Below are 19,744 nucleotides of genomic sequence, written 5' to 3'. Positions count from 1 at the left end.
TAGTTAAACAGTAAATCTAGGGAAGAAGCAAAAACAGGAGAGGCAGTTGGCATTGTTGCAGTGTAAAGTTGAATTGGGCTTTTACTTTTCTCTCTAATATTTAAAAAAAATTATGTGTATGTGTGCGTGCCTGAGTTTAGTGCTGGTGCCAGGGGCGTGTGATTCCCTGGGTCTGGAGTTAGCAGTACTTGTGCTCCTCCCACACGTGTGCTGGGAAGTAAGAACATGCTGTGCTCCTTCCTGCAGGCCTCCTCTCCAGCCCCGTCACCCCCTGTTTCTCTCTCCTTTTCTGAGGCATGGGGAATGCGTTGAATAGTGTCTGGCCTGGAGTTCACCCTCATCTTGCTTCTACTTCTGAGTGCTGAGGTCACAGGAGTATGTCACCGTGCATGGTGTTCACCATCATGGTGTTTGGCCCAGAATCTGAGACCTGGTCCAGTGGCCAGTGAGGAAGCTCGTTAGACACTGTGTCCAAACTTACTTCTCCCAGATGCTCCTAGATGTACTGCTGTCTTCTTCATAGAGTCATCTGTTTCTTTCTTTCCTTACCTCCCCTCCCTCCCTCCGTCCTTCCTTCCCTCCCTCACTCCCTCCCACCACCTCCTCCACCACCACCATCACCAACATCACCACCACCATCATCTAAATATGTAGTTCAGGTTGGCCTTGAACTCTTGATCCTTTTGTCTCAGTCACTGGAGTATGTAGAATTTCTTTTCTTTTTTATTTTATTTAATCTTTTTTACACTTCATATTTTACCCCCCTCCTGGTCCACCCTCTGACTGTTCCACACCCCCTTCCCCACCCCACTCCCAGTGAGTGGAATTCTTTAAAAACTTTTGTTTTGGAATGTTTGATTGACATATGCTCATGGCCATGTGAAGATAGTGAATATCAACATTTTCTTTTTTAAACGAAGACAGATCCTTTATGTACTTCTGGCTGTCCTGGAACTACGGTGTGTAGACCAGGCTGGCCTTGAACTCAGAGATCTGTCTGCCTCTGCCTCCTGAGTGCTGGGATTAAGAAATGCGACCCTGCTCCCACCTGAATTAATTAATTAACTATATATTTTGGTCTTTTGAGACAGGGTTTCTCTGTGTATCTTTGGCTGTCCTGGAACTTGCTCTGTTGACCAGGCTGGCCTCAAACTCAGATCTGGCTGCCTCTGCCTCCAAGAGCTAGGATTGAAAGGCATGCGCCACCTCCTCCTGGCTTTTTTTTTTTTTTTAAAGTAAATTTGGTAAAAATTAGTGATGTGAAATAATTTTGTACCTTTTTAGCCCTCACTGAATGGCTGTCTTATGGCAGACAGAAGCAGTGGCGCATGCCTTTAATTTCAGCATCCAAGAGGCAGAGTCAGGTAGACCTGAGTTCAAGACCAGCCTCATCTACAGAGCAGGTTCCAGGCCAGGCAAGGCAGCGCACGCGCGCGCGCGCGCGCACACACACACACACACACACACACACACACACACACACACAGACACAGACACACACCACACAACCCTCTTTGGGAAAAACAAAAAAGGGAAAAAGGATATTTGTTTTCTCAGGGCTGTCATGTACCAAGAAATGGAGAGATGATGCTGACCCAGACGGCAAGCCCTGCACTGTGTGGTTGGAGTTCCGGGATTTGACTCTGACCTCTGGGCTTCATTCAGTACAGTAGATAAGCATGGCGTTTGGAATTGGTGGTCTTGAGTCAGGGTCTGAGTTCAGCCATTTGTTCTTGAGCCCTCTGACAAAAGTTAGTGTGTGGCAGGCAGGAAAAGAGGATTCAGCAGGACATGGATTAGATTCCCCACATCCACATGGTGACTCAGTCTTCTGGGACTCCAGCTCCAGGGGATCCGGTCCCTCTTCTGGCCTCCAAAGGCACTGGGCACATACGTGCTGCACAGATATACATGCAGACAAACATGCATACACATAAAAAACCTCAGGGTGTTTGTCTATCTGTAAAAAGAGACACCTTACAGGGATGCTGGATTTAACTGTGGTACTGCGGCAATGCAGGGTTCATAACATGCAGTTGCCCGGTGCTGGACCTGTAGAATTTGAGCACAGGTCACTCTTTGGGAATCCCTTGTGTTTCTCCTTTTATTCTTTGCTGGGCTTAAGGAAAATTTGGTTTGGAGTTGGGGTGGTGGTGGGAGTTTAAGGGTGAGGACTATGCCTTTGTCTTACTCCTACCCTATGTGCAGGCTTTTAGTTTTATTCTGACCTGTGACCTGTGACCTGTGACCTGTGACCTGAGTAAGAGTCTGTGTCAGCTACCAGAGGGCAGGCTGGTGAGGGGTGAAGAGTGCTGGCTTCCACACCTCGTCTGATTGTCACTTTTTTTTCTTAACTACATTTTCAATTGTAAGCGAGTAGCTGGAGTCTCAGTAACACACTGCAGAATTGGTTGATGCTATAGTTAAAGCAACAGAGCAATATAATTATATAAAATAATATATAATAATATATAATTATATAAAAAATGTAGAAAATTTAAGCCGGGAATCCATTAATTCATCTATCATAAGGGAGCAAGAGGGGCACAGGTAATCAGTTCCTGGAATGTATTGCTTTTATTTATTTATTTATTTATTTATTTGTTTATTTATTTTTTTTTTTTGGTTCTTTTTTTCGGAGCTGGGGACCGAACCCAGGGCCTTGCGCTTCCTAGGTAAGCGCTCTACCACTGAGCTAAATCCCCAGCCCCTGCTTTTATTTTTAATTTGTATTTTTGGAGTCATTTTTCTCACTTCAGCTTTCTTGAAATAGGATGGATGTTTAGTGTTTAAATCAAGAGTTACTAAGAAAATAAACTAAGGGGTTGGTGAGATGACTTGGTGTGTAAAAGTTCTTGCTGCAAACCTGATGACTTTAGCTTGATCACTCACATGTGGAGAGAACTGGGTTAAGTGGACGCTGACGTCCACTCATGCTGTATCCATGACATGGCAGCTGAAAGAACATGGGTGGCTTGTCCTGCAGCCCCAGCACCCGGGTGACGGTGGCAGAGGGTTGCTGCTTGCTCCTATTGCTAGGATTACAGCATGAGCCACCATGGTGGGAAATAGTGCAGTTTTAAACAAACACATTGATGCATGTAGAACTCTGGCAGGAATACATTTTTTTCTCTGTCTCTTGTTTTTTCTCTCTTTTTCTCCCCTCCCCCCGCTCTGTGTGTGTGTGTGTGTGTGTGTGTGTGTGTGTGTGTATGTGTGTGTGTGTGTGTGTGTGCGCGCGCGATTAGACAACTTGTGGAAATCAGTGTGCTTCTTTTGCCATGTGGATATTGGGGATCAAACTCAGGCTGTCAGGCCTAGTGGCAAACATTTACCTGCTGAGCCATCTTGCTAGCCAGCAGTATTTTCTTTTCTTTTTTTTTTTTTTTTTCTGAAGCTGGGGACCGAACCCAGGGCCTTGCTCTTGCTAGGCAAGTGCTCTACCACTGAGCTAAATCCCCAACCCAGTATTTTCTTCTCTTATTGATATTGACCAAAATTCCATATGCTTACTTATAGGCGTTACTTGGACTTTAACCTGCTGGCCCCCAGAGATGATTTGATTTGATTTGTTTTTCTGTGTGCATGTAGATGCACTGTATACAAGTCCGGTGCCCTTGGAAATCAGAAGAGGTCACTGGATCCCCTGCAGCTGAACTTAACGGGTGGTTTCCGTTCTGGGAACTGAACGGGGGTCCTCTGCAAGAGCAGCAAGTACTCTTAAGAACTGAGCCATCTCTCCAGCTCAAGACCTTTTTCTAAAAATATTTTTATGTATGAGTGTGTACCACATATGGTCAGTGCTTTTGGAGGCCAGAATGAGAGTGAGATCCCCTGTACCTGGAGTTACAGATGGTTGTGAGTTGCCACATGTGGACTGGGATCCAAACCGAGGTCCTTAGAAGAGCAGCCGGTACTCTAAACATCTTTCTAGCCCCGTACCTACCCCCATCTTTCCAGCCCACAGCAAGCACTCTTCAGGACTCTGCTGAGCCATCTCTCTAGCACCAAGACTTTAAAACAATTGTTAAGTCTGAGAATTTATCAGATCTATTTTGATTTTATATACCCCCATTGTGCTTCCTCTTAACTCCTATATCCATCCCTGTGTGCGACAACTGTCTTTCTGTTTGCTTTAGTTTTCAACAACCTATTGAATCTAGGTCCTGCTCACAAATTCCTGGGGGTGGGCCATCCACTGGATCCCTTCAGGTTGTCCTCTGAATTCCTCATGCTCCTGCCCTTCTCCCAATAGATAAATATTTTTTAAAGTTTTATTTTTTGATTTAAAACAAAGATAGTGCCTCAAGGACATCAGAGGCTGACCTCTGGCCTCCATCTGCTTTGCCCACACATGTGCCGCTCCCCATGTGCACACATGCAAGATTAAAAACGAGATAAACCAACTCTGCTGTTTACCCTGTTTACTGCAGTAGCTGGCGGTGGGCCCTGGGAGGATGGGGCGGGTGAATGAGGCAGACTAAAGTCTCAGGCAGTAGCCAGTAGACCTTTATTTAGAGTATCAGACAATTTATCCTCTGAGGGTAAAAGGAATCGTGTCAATAAAGTCTGCAATCACAAGGGCAAGTTACATGAGACAAAGATGTTTTTCCGTAGAAGCATAGAAACCCCTAACCATAGCCAGTCGTAATGCATAATCTGAAGTAACCGTCTGCTGGTACACCTGGGAGGTGCATGAGAGTGCATTCTAAGAACAGTTCCTTGTTTTTGAAGACAGTTCAACAGTTCCTTTGGTTTTTTTTGAGATTTCTCAAATACTCATAAATCTCATGTGACTCCATTCTGTTCTAACTACCCTAACTTTTGTTGTTGTTGCTTTCTACACAGGGGTGGCCATTGTGGTTGCTAGACATTGTAGAATAGGCCCAGCTATCTTAATGTCTTACGGTTCTTTTCCCTTGAGGAGAGCAGAGTGCTCTGGTCCAGTGCCGACGAAGCCTTTGAGGCCCCGGGATTTTTTTGTTTTGTTTTGTTTTTTTTTTTTTTTTGGTTCTTTTTTTCGGAGCTGGGGACCGAACCCAGGGCCTTGCGCTTCCTAGGCAAGTGCTCTACCACTGAGCTAAATCCCCAACACCGATTTTTTGTTTTTTAAGCCGTGAAAGCCTCTAACAGGAGGATGAGAGATTCTCGTAAAAAGAGCAACAGAACATAAATGTTCTTTTGCAGACCTTTATTTATTGTTTGACTTTAAAATTACACCTACTTTTGCTGGGTGTTGGCGTTGGGGCGTACCCTTAATCCCAGCACTGGGGAGGCAGAGGCAGAGGCAGAAGCAGAGGCTGCAGGATTGCTGTGAGTTTGAGGTCAGCCTGAATTATAGAGTGAGACCTGTTTTGTTTAAAAACAAAAAGGTAGGGTCCACAAAATGTCTCAGCAGGTAAAAACCATTGCTGTGAATATCAAAGATCTGAAATATTGGTGATTGGGAGCCTTTGAGAGAAAGAGAAAACTGTCTTCTAGAAGTTTCTTCTTCCATGTATGTTCATGTGTGGCCATGCATGTGCATGTGTGCACACTCCCTCATTGATGGTCAGTATGAAGGTCAGTGCCAGACTGTAAGTCTGTGGCAGTTAAAGGCCAATCCTCCCATCCATGCCCTCCCATCTTTCTCTCTTAAAACTCGTGGTGGTATGAATGTGAGAAGGTCAGAAGAGGAGCTGCACAATGTGGGTGCTGGGAACAAATCTTGGGCACCTGGGAAGAGGCACAAGTCCTCTCTACCTGCTGAGCTGTGTCAAGCCTCAGCTCCCTGTCTCCTGAAGGGCGTTGCTGCCTTGCCGTGTTCTGTGGGTTTGCCATTGCTGCAGTTGTCATTTTGTGGTGTATAGTACAGTTCAGAGGGTTTAAGAGCCAAGCAAAGCTCTGAGCCTCATTGCTTTGGTCCGAATCTCAGTCCTCATGTATTTCCAGCTGAATTAAGTTTTTGTTTGTTTTAAGACTTGTTTGGGTCTCATGTAGCCTAGGCTGGCTTGGAACTCACTAGATAGCCTATGATGAGTGTGACTTCCTGATCCTCCTCTTGTACATGACAAGAACACTTGGGGTTCAGAGGCAGGCAGATCTGTGTGAGTTTGAGACCACCCTGGTGAACAGAGGGAGTTCCAGCACAGCCAGGGCTACATGGAGGAACCCTGTCCCAGGAGGAAAATAGTGTTGGGATTATAGACATGAACTACATAGCCAGATGTTTCTTATCTTTAAAAATGAGGAAGGGGGGGTTGGGGATTTAGCTCAGTGGTAGAGCGCTTGCCTAGGAAGCACAAGGCCCTGGGTTCGGTCCCCAGCTCCGAAAAAAAGAACAAAAAAAAAAAAAAAATGAGGAAGGGTACTAGAGTGGATTTGGTGCTGCAGTTTGAATCCCAGTACTCCAGAGGCAAACCTAGTCTACATAGTGAGTTCCAGGATAACCAGGGATACATAGAAAGACTATCTCAAAAACAGACGCACACAAAAAGAACAAAGAAAAAAAAAAAGAAAAGAAAGAAAGGAAAGGTTTTACTTTAACATTTCCAAAATCTGCCTGTCAATGTAGGATAAATTATCATATGTCAAATTTAAATTTCTTACTCCTTTTGGATTTGTCAGAGGACATACATAATAGCTTTGTTAGATTGTTCTTCTCTGTTCTAATAAACAATGACTAGAACAAAATACAGCATTGATTAGTGGAGGGAGGGGTGATTGACCAGTCATGTGCTTCTGAGCCATAAAGGAGCTGGCATATCTCCACATAGAAGACATATTTCTGTGGTTGATGTCCTCATAATGAAATCCTAATGAGCATTGATTTGAACACAAAACATGTCTTTTATTTTCATTCTGTAGGATCCTAGAAACATTGTGCAATGAATGGTGACACGCGGGCCGCAGTGGTGACCTCACCACCTCCAACCACAGCCCCTCACAAGGAGAGGTACTTTGACAGAGTCGATGAGAACAATCCAGAATATTTGCGGGAGAGGAACATGGCACCAGACCTTCGTCAGGACTTCAATATGATGGAGCAGAAGAAGAGGGTGTCTATGATTCTGCAGAGTCCCGTAAGAAGAGTTGGTTTAGAACAAATTTGGCAGGCTTCGTCCTCGTGCTCCCGTGCTCCTTAGGCCTGCTGTTTGAATGGCATACTCAGCTCTCATTACACAGCCCACCACTGCTTCATGTTTATAGAAACAGCTAAAAGATTCTGTTTGCTTCATGCTAGCAGGCATAATAGAAGACTTTAGAGTTATAAAGGATAGATATTTATTTCTACTTTGAACTGTCTTTACTGTTTGTCCAGAGTGTTTTTTTATAAACACTTGTAAATGTTAACTGTACATTGCAACAATGTAAGATCTGCTGTTTTCTTCAACATACAGGTCAAACATATTTCAAAAATCCAAGACAAATATTTTAATCCTTACCATATTGGTTAAAACATTTGGATTTGAGAACATTTGATATGTTTGTATGCTCAACTGATAAAGCCTGTGCAAATACTGCAAAATCTGAAATAATATTCACTCTAACCCCAAATATTTTGAATAAGGGACACTTACTGTGGCCTTCACTTGTTCTTGATCATAGCTAAGCTAATAAATAGAACTGCCGAGTGTCCTCTAGATGACAGGTAATCAAAGTAGCCCTGCTCACAGCTTTTCCTGTTAATTATGTTATTGTGCTGCAGTCTTTCCCCTCCCTCCCTCCCTCCCTTCCTTCCTTCCTCCTAATCTGGTTTTGCTTTGTCCTTTTTGGAAGGTGTCACTGACTTTTAAAAAATGATATTGCCTTGTATGTTGTGAGGACATGTGGATTTGAACTGGGGTCTGAGCAGTAAGCAAGACTTGTGAGGGAGGCCTCTAGTAGTTTGGGTTTGACTGTATCGTTATCAGGGTATAATGAGAAAGAGCTCAGGTGTGTGCAGAACCTGATGACTATAAAGGCCACATGCAGATATTCCAGTTGAAGGCAGTAAATGATTAAACACAGTCATGTGCTGTGCTAAAGCCGAGGCGTGCTGAAACTGGGTGGCTCTGGTCAGAAGGCCTCGCTGAGGAGGGCTTGTCAGCCTGACTCCACAGCATGAAGGACCTGGCCATGTAGGTATCAATGACACAAACATCCCAGCTTGAGAAGCAGGCTTGGGTACAGATGTCTTTGAGGAGACTTGAAGAGACAAAAGTTAGAGTGGTTGGTGTCTCCAAGCTAGCATGGAGGGAGGACAGTTAGAATGGGTTCTGGAAGGCTTGTGGGTTAAATAGGAGCTTGAATTGTTGTCTAAATGTTACAGAGGTACTGGAGGGTTGCTGACAGGGAACAGACAATTCAAGTTTAAGGAGGTGGTTCTGGCTTCAGTTCATAGTAGCCATTTTCGAAATGGAAGAGAGTAAGAACTGTAATTAGGTTCAGGATGCAAAGAGAGAGACTTGTTGGAGATGTACTTAGAAAGTAGAATGATGGCGGGATAGGGGAAGTGAGAAGCAGAAGGACCTGGGAGAGCCCCTGGCTTTCAGCCACAGTGGTTTTCTCTAATGAAAGCAACAGGAGACTAAGTGACTGTGACTAGAGGTAGAGGTGAGACTGAATGCAGCACCCAGTGCTGGCAGGGCTGTGCCAGGCTCTGAGGGTGTAAGGGGCAGGGAAAAAGATGCTTCCTCACCGGGGGTTAGACCACAGAGAGCACCGGAGTATTGTTAGTCCAAGCGCAGTGTGAACTCTAGAACAGAACGAGGAGGGACAGCAGTGAGAAGACGGTAAAGCCACGCGTACAGCCTGGGTTTCATTAGAAGGGTACACCGTGGTGTCTCCTTCATTGTGACAGCAGCACTCTGGTAATTTTCGGGGTTGGAATGAGAGGGTCCTCCACAGCTCAGGTCTTCAAGTACTTATCTCCAGCTGCTGGCTTTGTTTGGGGAGGGTATAGAGCCTTTGGGAGGTAGAGCCCTTCTGCAGGAGGAGCGTCACTGCGAGCGATATTGCACCACTTCGTTTGTTCCTCGCTTCCCGCTCCTGCTACCATGCCTGCTTGGCTGCACGCCTCCCTGCCATGAAGGACTTCTGGAACCATAAGCGAAAATAAACTCTTCCATAATTCCCTTTTGGTCATGGTGTTTATCACAGCAACAAAAAAAGTCACTAATAGGGGCTGGGGATTTAGCTCAGTGGTAGAGCGCTTACCTAGGAAGCGCAAGGCCCTGGGTTCGGTCCCCAGCTCCGAAAAAAAGAACCAAAAAAAAAAAAAAAAAGTCACTAATATAATAACTAATAATATTAGGTGTTGACAATGAGGGACACTGATGGCTCTCTGTTCTGTCTTCTGTCTTTTTAACCTTCTTTTTTTTTTTTTTTTTTGTTCTTTTTTTCGGAGCTGGGGACCGAACCCAGGGCCTTGCGCTTCCTAGGCAAGCGCTCTACCACTGAGCTAAATCCCCAACCCTTTTTTTTTTTTTTTTTACATCTGGAATACCATAGTCTCTAAAGGTTTTTGTTGTTGTTTGGTTGTTTTGTTTTTTAAATACAGGCTTGTGCTATGAGAAAAGTATGTAGTGACATCGTGTAGGTCTTTGGAGTATTGGTGGCCAGAGTAGTCCCACAGCAATGGCACAGAGCAGGGTATGCCAGGGATAGGTGCAGTGGTAGGAATGTTACTGTATTACTTACTTTTCTTGTTGCCATGACTGAGTACCTGGCAAAAAAAGGTAACAAGAGACAGGGAGTTTATTTTGACTTTCAGAGGGTTCATTTCTGGTTTACTTGGCTCTGTATTCTTAGACAGAATATCATGGTGGCAAGAATATGATAAAGACAGGACTTAACTTCTCTTATATTTTTGGTTGTGAGCCTAGCCTTTAACGGCTGAGCCATCTCTCCAGCCCAGGACTTAACTTCTCAATGAACACAAAGTGTAAGAAAAGTGGAGGTAGGGGAGGGAAGAGAGGGGCAGACGGGGAGGAGAGGAGAGACAAGTTAGAGTCCAGCAGTTCTCTGAGTTCAGGCCAGCCAGGTATGCACAGAGAAAGCTGAAATGTGGACTCTTTTTTTTTTAAATCTGTGATACTGAGATTAATTATCTTATGAATGTCTTTAAATGCATTCCTTATATTTCCTTAAAATGGATTTCCATTAGATGGATCCTGTTCTACATTTTAAGCTTCTGTTTTGTTAAATTACCTATAAAAAGGAATATATCAGTTCATATTCTCAGAAGTGAAATGTTCCGACCACTGTTTGCTGCTCTAGCACGGGATGAAAACATTTATCTGATAGTTCCACACTCACTGTAATAAAATAATAACACTCCCAGTGAAAGCATGTGACATTTTGATTTGCCTCGTAGGCCTTCTGTGAAGAGCTGGAGTCTATGATACAGGAGCAGTTTAAGAAGGGGAAGAACCCTACAGGCCTGTTGGCATTACAGCAGATTGCGGATTTCATGACGGCGAGTGTGCCCAATGTCTACCCGGCAGCTCCACAAGGAGGAATGGCCGCCCTGAACATGAGTGAGTAGTTCTTGGCTTTGTCTGTGGTCTGTAACTTTCCAGGTGAAGTTCCTAAGCTTTCTTACGTGAGCCACATGAGTGTGTGAGATGCACTGGACGATATACAGAATCAAAGGTTTTGGTTTTTGGGGAGGGCGGGCGGGAGCTGATCAGAACACGGATACTCTGTGCCATGATGTCTGGTGACAAGTGTCACCCATGTGGTCTACTTCACTGTCCTTGATCACCACATCTCATTTATTGCTAGAGAAAATTATCATTACTGGGTTTGTCTTTGTCCTGACCTACTCACTGAAGTAACTGAGCATAACTCAGAGATCTTTTTTTTTTAAGATTTATTTCCTTCTTTCATATATATGAGTACACTGTTGCTGTCTTCAGACACACCAGAAGAGGGCATCAGATCTCTTTACAGATGGTTGTGAGCCACCATGTGGTTGCTGGGTTTGAACTCAGGACCTCTGGAAGAGCAGTCGGTGCTCTTGACCGCTGAGCCATCTCTCCAGCCCCAGAAATCTCTCAAGAGCCAACCTGCTGGCTCTTTCAGATTATGTCTTACAAGCTGATGGTACCTGTAAGGCAGCTCTTCAAAGTACAGCTTTGGATTTCCTGACAGTCTGGTCTTTAGGCTTTCCCTGACGTGCGGCACCCGACAGCCCCAGCCAGAAGTTGAACATTTTCTTTTAACCCGTTCTTTACTGCATCTCACAAATTTCACTACATTTTTGTTACCTATTTTTGAACTATAATTATTGTCTTTCTGTCATTGAAATTTCTGAAATTTTGTGGTCTAATATGGACAATAAATAGGACTGTGGTAATTGACAAATACAAAAAATACAAATATAAACACAGTTGACAAATACAAAAAATAAAATACCAATAAAAAGTATAAAAAAGCTTGAGTTTTGTTTTTCTTTGTTTTAGGTCTTGGTATGGTTACTCCTGTGAATGACCTTAGAGGATCTGATTCTATTGCATATGACAAGGGGGAGAAGTTACTGCGATGTAAGCTGGCAGCATTTTACAGACTAGCAGACCTCTTTGGCTGGTCTCAGCTTATCTACAATCACATCACAGTGAGTACTCCAGGCTCCACTGAGTGGGGCAGCTTAGTCCACAGGGCGGCGGGGGAGAAGCCGCTTAAGTGTCGGGCACCATCTTTTCCTACATCGTTTAATAAATCTTAGAACACTCTGTCTCTGCATTCCTTGCTGCAGAACACAAGAACTTGACCCTTAAAAGTTAAGAGAGTAGTTTTTAAAAACATCTTTCTAAGCTAATTAACGAGTGTTTACCAAATTTTAAGCCATTCCTAAAGTTCATTTCTGACTTAGGAATCTAAGAATAACAATGCTTTCTCCTGGCTCTGGTCAAAGTCTTCTCTGCCCTGTGCATGGTTTTTCAGCTACTCCAGTTTTGTGCCATTGCCCAGCATTATCAGGGCTTCTCTGTCCTCCCTTCATTTTTGTAACAGATGTTTCTGCTGTCTGCTTTCTCTGCACTAACCCATTGTTCCAGCTCAGGTTGTGTGAGGGAACAGCTTGAGCCCTGCCTTGTGCACAGGCCCTCCCATTTTCTAACCAATCAGCCTACTCTTCACTTTCTCTTTTGTCTGACTTGTTCTCATGACCCAGCACTTCACTGATGCTCGTTGCTGGAATTATGCTGCCTGAGTTCAGTCCCTGGGACCCATGTAGTGGAAAGAAAGAAAGAAAGAAAGAAAGAAAGAAAGAAAGAAAGAAAGGAAGAAAGGAAGAAAGAAAGAAAGAAAGAAACAGAGGATTCCTTCCAGTTGTTCTCTAGTGTTCACACAGGTGCTGCGGCACATGCCCATGTTCCACCAATGAATGAATGAATGAATGAATGAATGATGAAATTCAAGATTGTCCTTGACTGAGTGGTAGTGAGAGCTACATGTGACCCTGCCTCAGCAAACAAACAGATACATACATCTTGCCCTTCTTTGAGTAATCAGCTTCCTCATTTCACAGAAATTAAGGGAGCTCTTACTGTCTCTGGCCACGCATCTGTTCACCTGTAAGTCCATTGCCTGTAGGCTCTTAAGGCGCTGACAGCTTGCTTTCTCTTTCTTTCTTCTTCTGGAGACAGTTTTTCTTTGAACTTCTTTCATTTGGCTTTAAAGCTTGTTTCAATTTCTTGTTGGTTCCCCCGCCCCTAGATTTTAATAACTTTACTTTTTGTTTGTCTTTGTTCTTTGAGACAGGGTTTCTATGTGTAGCCCTGGCTGTCCTCGAACTCACTTTGTAGACTATGCTGGCCTAGAACTCAGAGAGCTGCCTCTCTGCCTCCTGAGGGCTGTGATTAAAGGCGTGTGCCAACATGTAAATATTAATATAAAAATAGAAGCTAGGGGTTGGGGATTTAGCTCAGTGGTAGAGCGCTTGCCTAGCAATTGCAAGGCCCTGGGTTCGGTCCCCAGCTCCGAAAAAAAAAAAAAAATAGAAGCTAAAGCTTCACTATTTTTATTCATGTGTCTGTGTCTGTCTGTCTGTCTGTCTTCCTGTGTATGTGTAGATGCTCAATGAGGCCAGAGGATTGTGTTGGGTCTCTTGAAACTAGGGTGTTAGGGGGTTGTAAGCCACTCTGTGAGTGCTGGTACTGAACTTGGATCTTCTAGGAAGAGAAAACAGCACTCTTAACCGCTGAGCATCTCTCCAGCCTCCAGTTTTACTACTTTTTGAGGCTGGTTTTAACTCAGTATATGACCCAGACTGACTTCAACTTGACCATACTGAATTTTTAAAATTATCATTATAATACCTGCTTATTATAACAAGTATACCTTCTGTAGGTATTAGAGAGGTCTAAGGAAAAAACTCATAATCATGCTAATACTGCTATTTGTCTTGAGGTAGCGAATATCGCAGCTGCTCAGACTGTGTAAGCCTCTTCTTCGTATACATGTGTGGAGGTTTTCCATGTGTGAGCTTATAAGGAGCTCTTAGTTAGCTCCCCTCTGGCTCAGAGGAATGTGAAACCTGAAGTTGCAGTCTAATGCTTTCGTCGTTAGCTGTATGGTGAAATCCTCACTGCCAGGTTGCCTCCTTTCTGTCTGCTCACTGCATTACTGTTAAAATGCAGTCTGTGTAGAGTTAACCCTGCTGTTTCCTGCCGCAGTGACTGATACCCGTCTGTGCACCATCTTATGGAACAGTTGTCACAGGAGTATCTGCTTTGTGCTCCCTCTTGTGGGCCTGGAACCAGGAGCAGTGTCTGGCACTGTGTAGGTGACCAGCCCTGGCTGAACTGAAGTTACTTTAGGAAAATTGTAAAAAAGAACTGAGTAGAAACCTTTAATAGGTGAGCAGCAGGTCTAGTTAGCTTAGTTCATTTGTCACTGACCATCTGCTGGCCTTTCCAGCTAACTGGACTGGACAGCACGCTCAGATGGAGATTCAATGCTAATTGATTCTAGGCAGATGTTATAGCTGTATGGGAATGGTGATGTGGTCCCTGGCTCTAACAGTAGCTTATGTGTGTGTTTAAGACGCTGTGTATAACTCACCCTTTGTGAATGCTATTTTAGTGACTTCGACTTAAATTTATAGGCCTCTCCCCTGTAATTTGTTTGGCATTGACAGAATTAAAATGCAAGTTAAACGTTTACTGTTCTGCCTGTAAGTGATCTGTGTGGTTATTAATACAGAGTTAAAAAAATTCAAGTTGCCAAAAAGATTTTTATTTTATTTTATGAACTAAGATCAGGGAGTCTTTGAAGAAGAAAGCATCCTCTCCTTTTGGCTTTTTAAATTCTAGAGCATTTTTGATTTTGTTGCTAAGATTTATGACATCTATTTCCTTTATCATTAGATACTATCATATCATTTGGATATTATTGTGTGGATACTTAACAAGGAAAGAGATATTAACAGTATCGGTGCAAAAACAAGTGCTAAGAGTCACTGTGTCCTTTCTCTGGAAGAGGGTCAGGGATTTTCTGCTAAGGGGATTTTATAGTGCTGACAGGTGTTAGAGGCTTGGAGAGGCGAGATCATCGACTTAGGTCTTTAAAGTTGTATCAGATTTAGAGAAGCCTCGGAGAAGGGAGAGGACAAGCCAGGTGCCCAGCGGGGTACTGAGCTGAGGATCCCTTCTTGGTGCTTCTTAGCTGGTGCTCAGGCCTTTCTGTCCCATGGTAACTCATAGCGCCTGTACGTCACAGGTGGTTGTCTCAGCTCCGGAAGACTCCAGGGAATGCTAAGCTCTGAGGCGATGGGCTGGCCAGTGCGTGGGCTGTGGTGAAGCAGTCAGCCCACCCCTTCCTCCTGAGCGCTGGGGTGCACTTGGGTTTGAGGAGCGGCTGAGGGTTTGAGTGTCAGTCCTCACTACAGAGGAGGGTGGAAGGCAAGGGCTGACAGGGACCACCGCTGGATACATCTGCTCTCTGGGTGTAATACCTTTTGCTTTAGACTAAGAATTGGATATTTTACGTGTTTTCTATTAAAACAAATATGTTAAGCTTACAATTAGAATTGTATATTGCTGTCTTTTGAGAAAGGGTTGCACTGTCAACTCTGGCTGACTTGGAACTTGCTGTATAGGTCAGGCTGGCCTCAGAGAAAAAGAACAGAATGGAAAAAAAATCAATATAAAATGAACAAAATACAAGCAAATAACTTTGTCTTTATAGAAAATAAACTATTTTATAGCATGAAAAATTGTCCACCTATTAGTAATAGGAAATTAAGTCTTCCCACTGTTTCCTCCCTCTCCTCCCTTCTTCCTTCCCCTTCCCCTGTCTCTGTAAGCACTGGGCCTAAGCTTAGCTATGCTGTGGAGTTTGTTAGCATAGCAAATGTGTAACATGCTTATGTCTAATCTGTGAGGACTTTTCTCTTTTTTTAGACAGTCTTACCTGGGGACTCCTGGACTCAGTCAGGATCATTCTCTTGTTACTGCCCAGGGCTAGGATCACAGGCTTCAGCATGCTTTCCTTGTAGAGAGGCACTTAAGGCTACCCACAACCATCTCTTGACAAAATGAAATCTCTTTTTTCCTGGGGAAGATCTCTTCTTTTTAACTGCTGTATCCCTGCTGTTTTGGAATTCCTGGGTATATTGTGCCTTTCTGCGCTGAATGAATTGTGGGGGGTAAGACAGAGACAGACCGACAGACAGATAGACAGACACACACGTGCGCATGCACACACACACATACACACACACACATACACACACACACACACACACACACACACACACACACACACACACACACACACACACACACACACAGTGGAAGATGCAGAGAAACCAAAGGGTGATGCTATCTTCGTATTGGGACTTTCAAGACTACATTTAACATTGAGGAAAGATTGTGTTCATCTGTGAATGTTCCTGTCTTTCCACTGTCCTCCGGGTTTCTGTAGTAACAAGGTCTCACTGAAAGCTTTAATCTGTTTTATGTGTATGTGCGTGTGCCTGCTTGTCTGTGTACACCACATGGTGCAGGTATCCACAGTCTCCGTGGAACTGGAGTTAGAGGTTGTTGGGAGCCACCCGATGGGCGCTCTGGGAAGCAGACCTGTTTTCTCCACAAGAGCATCGTGTGCCTTTCATTTTTGAGCCGTTTCTCTAGCTCCTTGAGAAACTTAAAAAAAAAAGAGAAGACATTTGTTTCATTCTTCCATTTCTGAGGTTTGGCACCATTTTGCCATTAGACCGGCGGCCTCAGAATAACCCTCTAGTGACCCATCAGAGGTTGAATATTGAACTGGGTTGTTTGGTCTGTTTGCTATAAAGTCGGTTTTGTGAGCAGCATGCACTGGTAAGTTAAATTGCTCTGCAGTCAGTGTTTGGATCATCCTAGCTTTGTGGTGGGCTGTATGTTTAGTTCTGCCTTGTCATTCACCTGTGAGTTTGTGCCCTGTAAGGGACACGGGTGACTTTACCTCTGTAAAATGGCTTCTGTGCTGACTCAGGCGTTTTCCCGTAGACCAGAGTGAACTCTGAGCAGGAGCACTTCCTCATCGTGCCTTTCGGACTTCTCTACAGTGAAGTGACTGCGTCCAGCCTGGTGAGGACACCCTTCTCTTTGGCATCATGTTTATAGCAATCCTGTTAGGTCTGTGAGTGCCCTCACGGGAGCTGCAGAGCCTAACTGAACATACAGAGTGTGGTTAGTGTAGGAGGAAGCTTTAAGAGAAGTTATAGGGGCTGGGGATTTAGCTCAGTGGTAGAGCGCTTACCTAGGAAGCACAAGGCCCTGGGTTCGGTCCCCAGCTCCGAAAAAAAGAACCAAAAAAAAAAAAAAAAAAAAAAAAGAGAAGTTATAGACACACTCTTGCTTTCAGTGTTTTCTAGTAAGGGTACCTTGAAGTCTGCTGTTTAAAGGTTTGCTTCTTTATCTGCAGGTTAAGGTCAATCTACAAGGAGACATAGTAGACCGCGGAAGTACTAACCTGGGAGTCAACCAGGCCGGCTTCACCTTGCACTCGGCCATTTATGCTGCACGACCAGATGCCAAGTGCATTGTGCACATTCACACACCAGCAGGGGCTGCGGTGAGTGTGCACCCTGGGAGCTTCCTAGGTCTGGCTTTGCTCATTTATTTGTTTCTGTTTTTGCAGAACAGGTGTCACTATGTATCCTTGGCTGTCCTGGCACTCACTATGTAGACCAGGCTGGCTTCATATTCACAGAGATCTGTCTGCCTCTGCCACATAAATGCTGAGACTAAGGCATGCGCCATGTATGCCCAGCTTTCTTTGTAGGTTTTAAAGCTCTGACTTGCCCTTGCTGGTTGTAGCAAGTTAATAAGTCTAAATTGTTATATATTTTATATATACATACATACATACACATACACACACACACACACAGTTTGAAGCTGGTGAGATGGCTCAGCAGGTAAGAAAGTTACCTTCTTGAGCAAAAGAAGCTTAGTTCAGATACCTAGGATCCACAGAAAAAGTATGCGGTTGCATGCATGCCTGTGACCCATCTCTGTGGCAGGCAGAGACAGGAAGATCACTGGGTCTCGATTCCTACCAGCTCTAGGTTTATCTTCAGGGAATGAGGTCGGTGAGCAATGGAACAGGACCCCATGCTCTCCTCTGGTGTGGTGCTTTGTACAGGCACTTACCCACCTCTGCTCTCATAAACACGGACACATGTAGGAGTAAAAAACTTCCCAACTGTTTGTCTTCTCTATTTTAAATCTCTTCTCCTTCTTTGTGTTGCTGGGGATAGAACTAAGCCTACATAATTCTAACCTGAGCTACTATACCCTTGGCCTCTAGTTTGACTTACTTTCCCCTCTTCCTTGCCTCCCTCCCTCCCTCCCTTTCTTTTAAAAGATAGACTATTGCTATGTAGTCCTGGCTGGCCTAGAACTGTATAGCTACTTGTAGCAATTCTTTTGCCTTAAGCTATTGGGACTAAGTCTCCTAAAGTAGTCTAAGTTGTCTTTGAACATGTGATGATTCTCCTGCCTCAGCACCTCCGTGTGAGGAATACAAGTCGGAACCATTGCAGCTGAATATATGTTTCATTTATTTTTATTTGTTCCTTATCTTATTTTTTGAGACAGGGTTTCACTGTGTAGCCCTGGCTATCCTTGAACTCAATAATTTAGGATGAATTATAGATAACTCATAGACCAGGATAGCCCTGCACTCACAGAGATTCACTTGCTTTGGCCTCTAGAGAACTAGGACTAAAGCTTGTACCACCATTTTGTCTTAAATAAATGTTAAAAATTAGCATATTCTATAACAAATTTGACAGAATTTTAGGAAGCATAAAAGTTGGGTGTTTGTTTATAGTACTGAGAATTGAAGCTCAGGCCTTATGCAAATGAGGCCTGTGCTCTCCGGTGAGCTAGTCCTTGAACCTCTTTTTACTTTATATTTTGCGTCAGAGCCTTACTCTGCAGTCCAGGCTGCACTTTGAACTTGTGATCATTCTGTTCCAGTCTGCGATTAGCGGGATGTCAGACAGGCCTACCCCACCATCCCTGGCTACTTAGAATGTTTTATTTAAGACTCAACTTTACTTTAAAACTTTTAAAAAATGTTTTGCTTAACAACTTTACTATATTGCTGGGCAGTGGTGGCACAAACCTTTAATCCCAGTACTCAAAGAAAAGGCAGGCAGATCTCTGAGTTCAAGGCCAGCTTGGTCTACATAGTGAGCTTCAGGACAGCTAGGACTACATAATCTCAAAAAAAAAAAAAAACAAAAAAAACAACCAAAAACCAAACCAAGCCAATAACACTTTACTATATTTATTTAAATAAATATAGAGGAATTATAATTATGTAATTATCCATTTGTTTTTTTTTGTTTTTTTCCTATTCTTTTTTTCGGAGCTGGGGATCGAACCCAGGGCCTTGCGCTTGCTAGGCAAGCGCTCTACCACTGAGCCAAATCCCCAACCCCTATCCATTTGTTATAAATTATGATTTATGAAACTTTCAGATATTTTTCTCTTATCTACAGCCTAAAATAAAACATGAACAAAACCTTAGAACTTGAAACTTTTCCCTTTGAGACACAGCCCTCAGAGGGCCTGTTTTGTGTTCCTGTCCCTAAACCACGACTTACTATGTTGATAACACTGGCTGGCATAGCATGTGTAAACTCTGGAAAATCCCAGTCATGCTTTCTCTTCCAAGTTCTCCCACCTACTGTCAGAGGCCCTGGAAGTGAAGATTATATCTAAGTTTATGGGTTCATTTATTTCCAAAAAGAAAATGAAATTAAACATGTATCAGTGCCATTTTATTTCTGTGAGGAACACATTCGTGTGTCTTGAGTTGCTGTTTTTTGTCATGGTGACAACATGGCGTCTAGGTCTCTGCAATGAAGTGTGGGCTCTTGCCTATTTCCCCGGAGGCGCTTTCCCTTGGAGAGGTTGCTTATCATGACTATCATGGCATTCTGGTTGATGAAGAGGAAAAAATTTTGATTCAGAAGAATCTGGGCCCTAAAAGCAAGGTCAGTAGCGTCTTGTGGTATTTTCGGTTGTAGATCCTAGAATGATGAGCCTTGGTGCCTTGTTCCACAGAGCTCCCTTGCTTTCCCTTAGGTTCTCATTCTCCGGAATCACGGGCTCGTGTCAGTTGGAGAGAGTGTGGAGGAGGCCTTCTTTTATATCCACAACCTTGTGGTTGCATGTGAGATCCAGGTAGGCCATTCCATTTAGCTAGTAGTTTATCTGGATGTTTCTGGGGTTCATGTGGATTTTCTAATACTTGTCTTGGAAGAGTGAAGGTTTGA

General features: G+C 43.8%; 1 protein-coding gene across 24 annotated transcripts in view; it reads left to right on the top strand.

Annotated features, from left to right (window-relative positions):
- Window positions 1–19,744, top strand: part of Add1 (adducin 1) — a 68,400-nt gene that overhangs the window by 29,799 nt on the left and 18,857 nt on the right. For all 24 annotated transcript variants that reach the window (XM_063272840.1, XM_063272849.1, XM_039091611.2 and 21 more), the window contains 7 exon segments: window positions 6,847–7,061; window positions 10,337–10,499; window positions 11,427–11,578; window positions 16,458–16,538; window positions 16,876–17,025; window positions 19,319–19,462; window positions 19,554–19,652. In XM_063272840.1, coding sequence (XP_063128910.1) covers window positions 6,867–7,061; window positions 10,337–10,499; window positions 11,427–11,578; window positions 16,458–16,538; window positions 16,876–17,025; window positions 19,319–19,462; window positions 19,554–19,652 — 984 coding nt within the window. In that variant the 5' untranslated portion in view covers window positions 6,847–6,866.

Source organism: Rattus norvegicus, chromosome 14 (assembly GCF_036323735.1).
Source record: "Rattus norvegicus strain BN/NHsdMcwi chromosome 14, GRCr8, whole genome shotgun sequence".
NCBI classification, from domain to species: Eukaryota; Metazoa; Chordata; class Mammalia; order Rodentia; family Muridae; genus Rattus; species Rattus norvegicus.
Note: the sequence above shows the minus strand (reverse complement) of the source record. Positions and strands in the feature narration are given on the sequence as shown.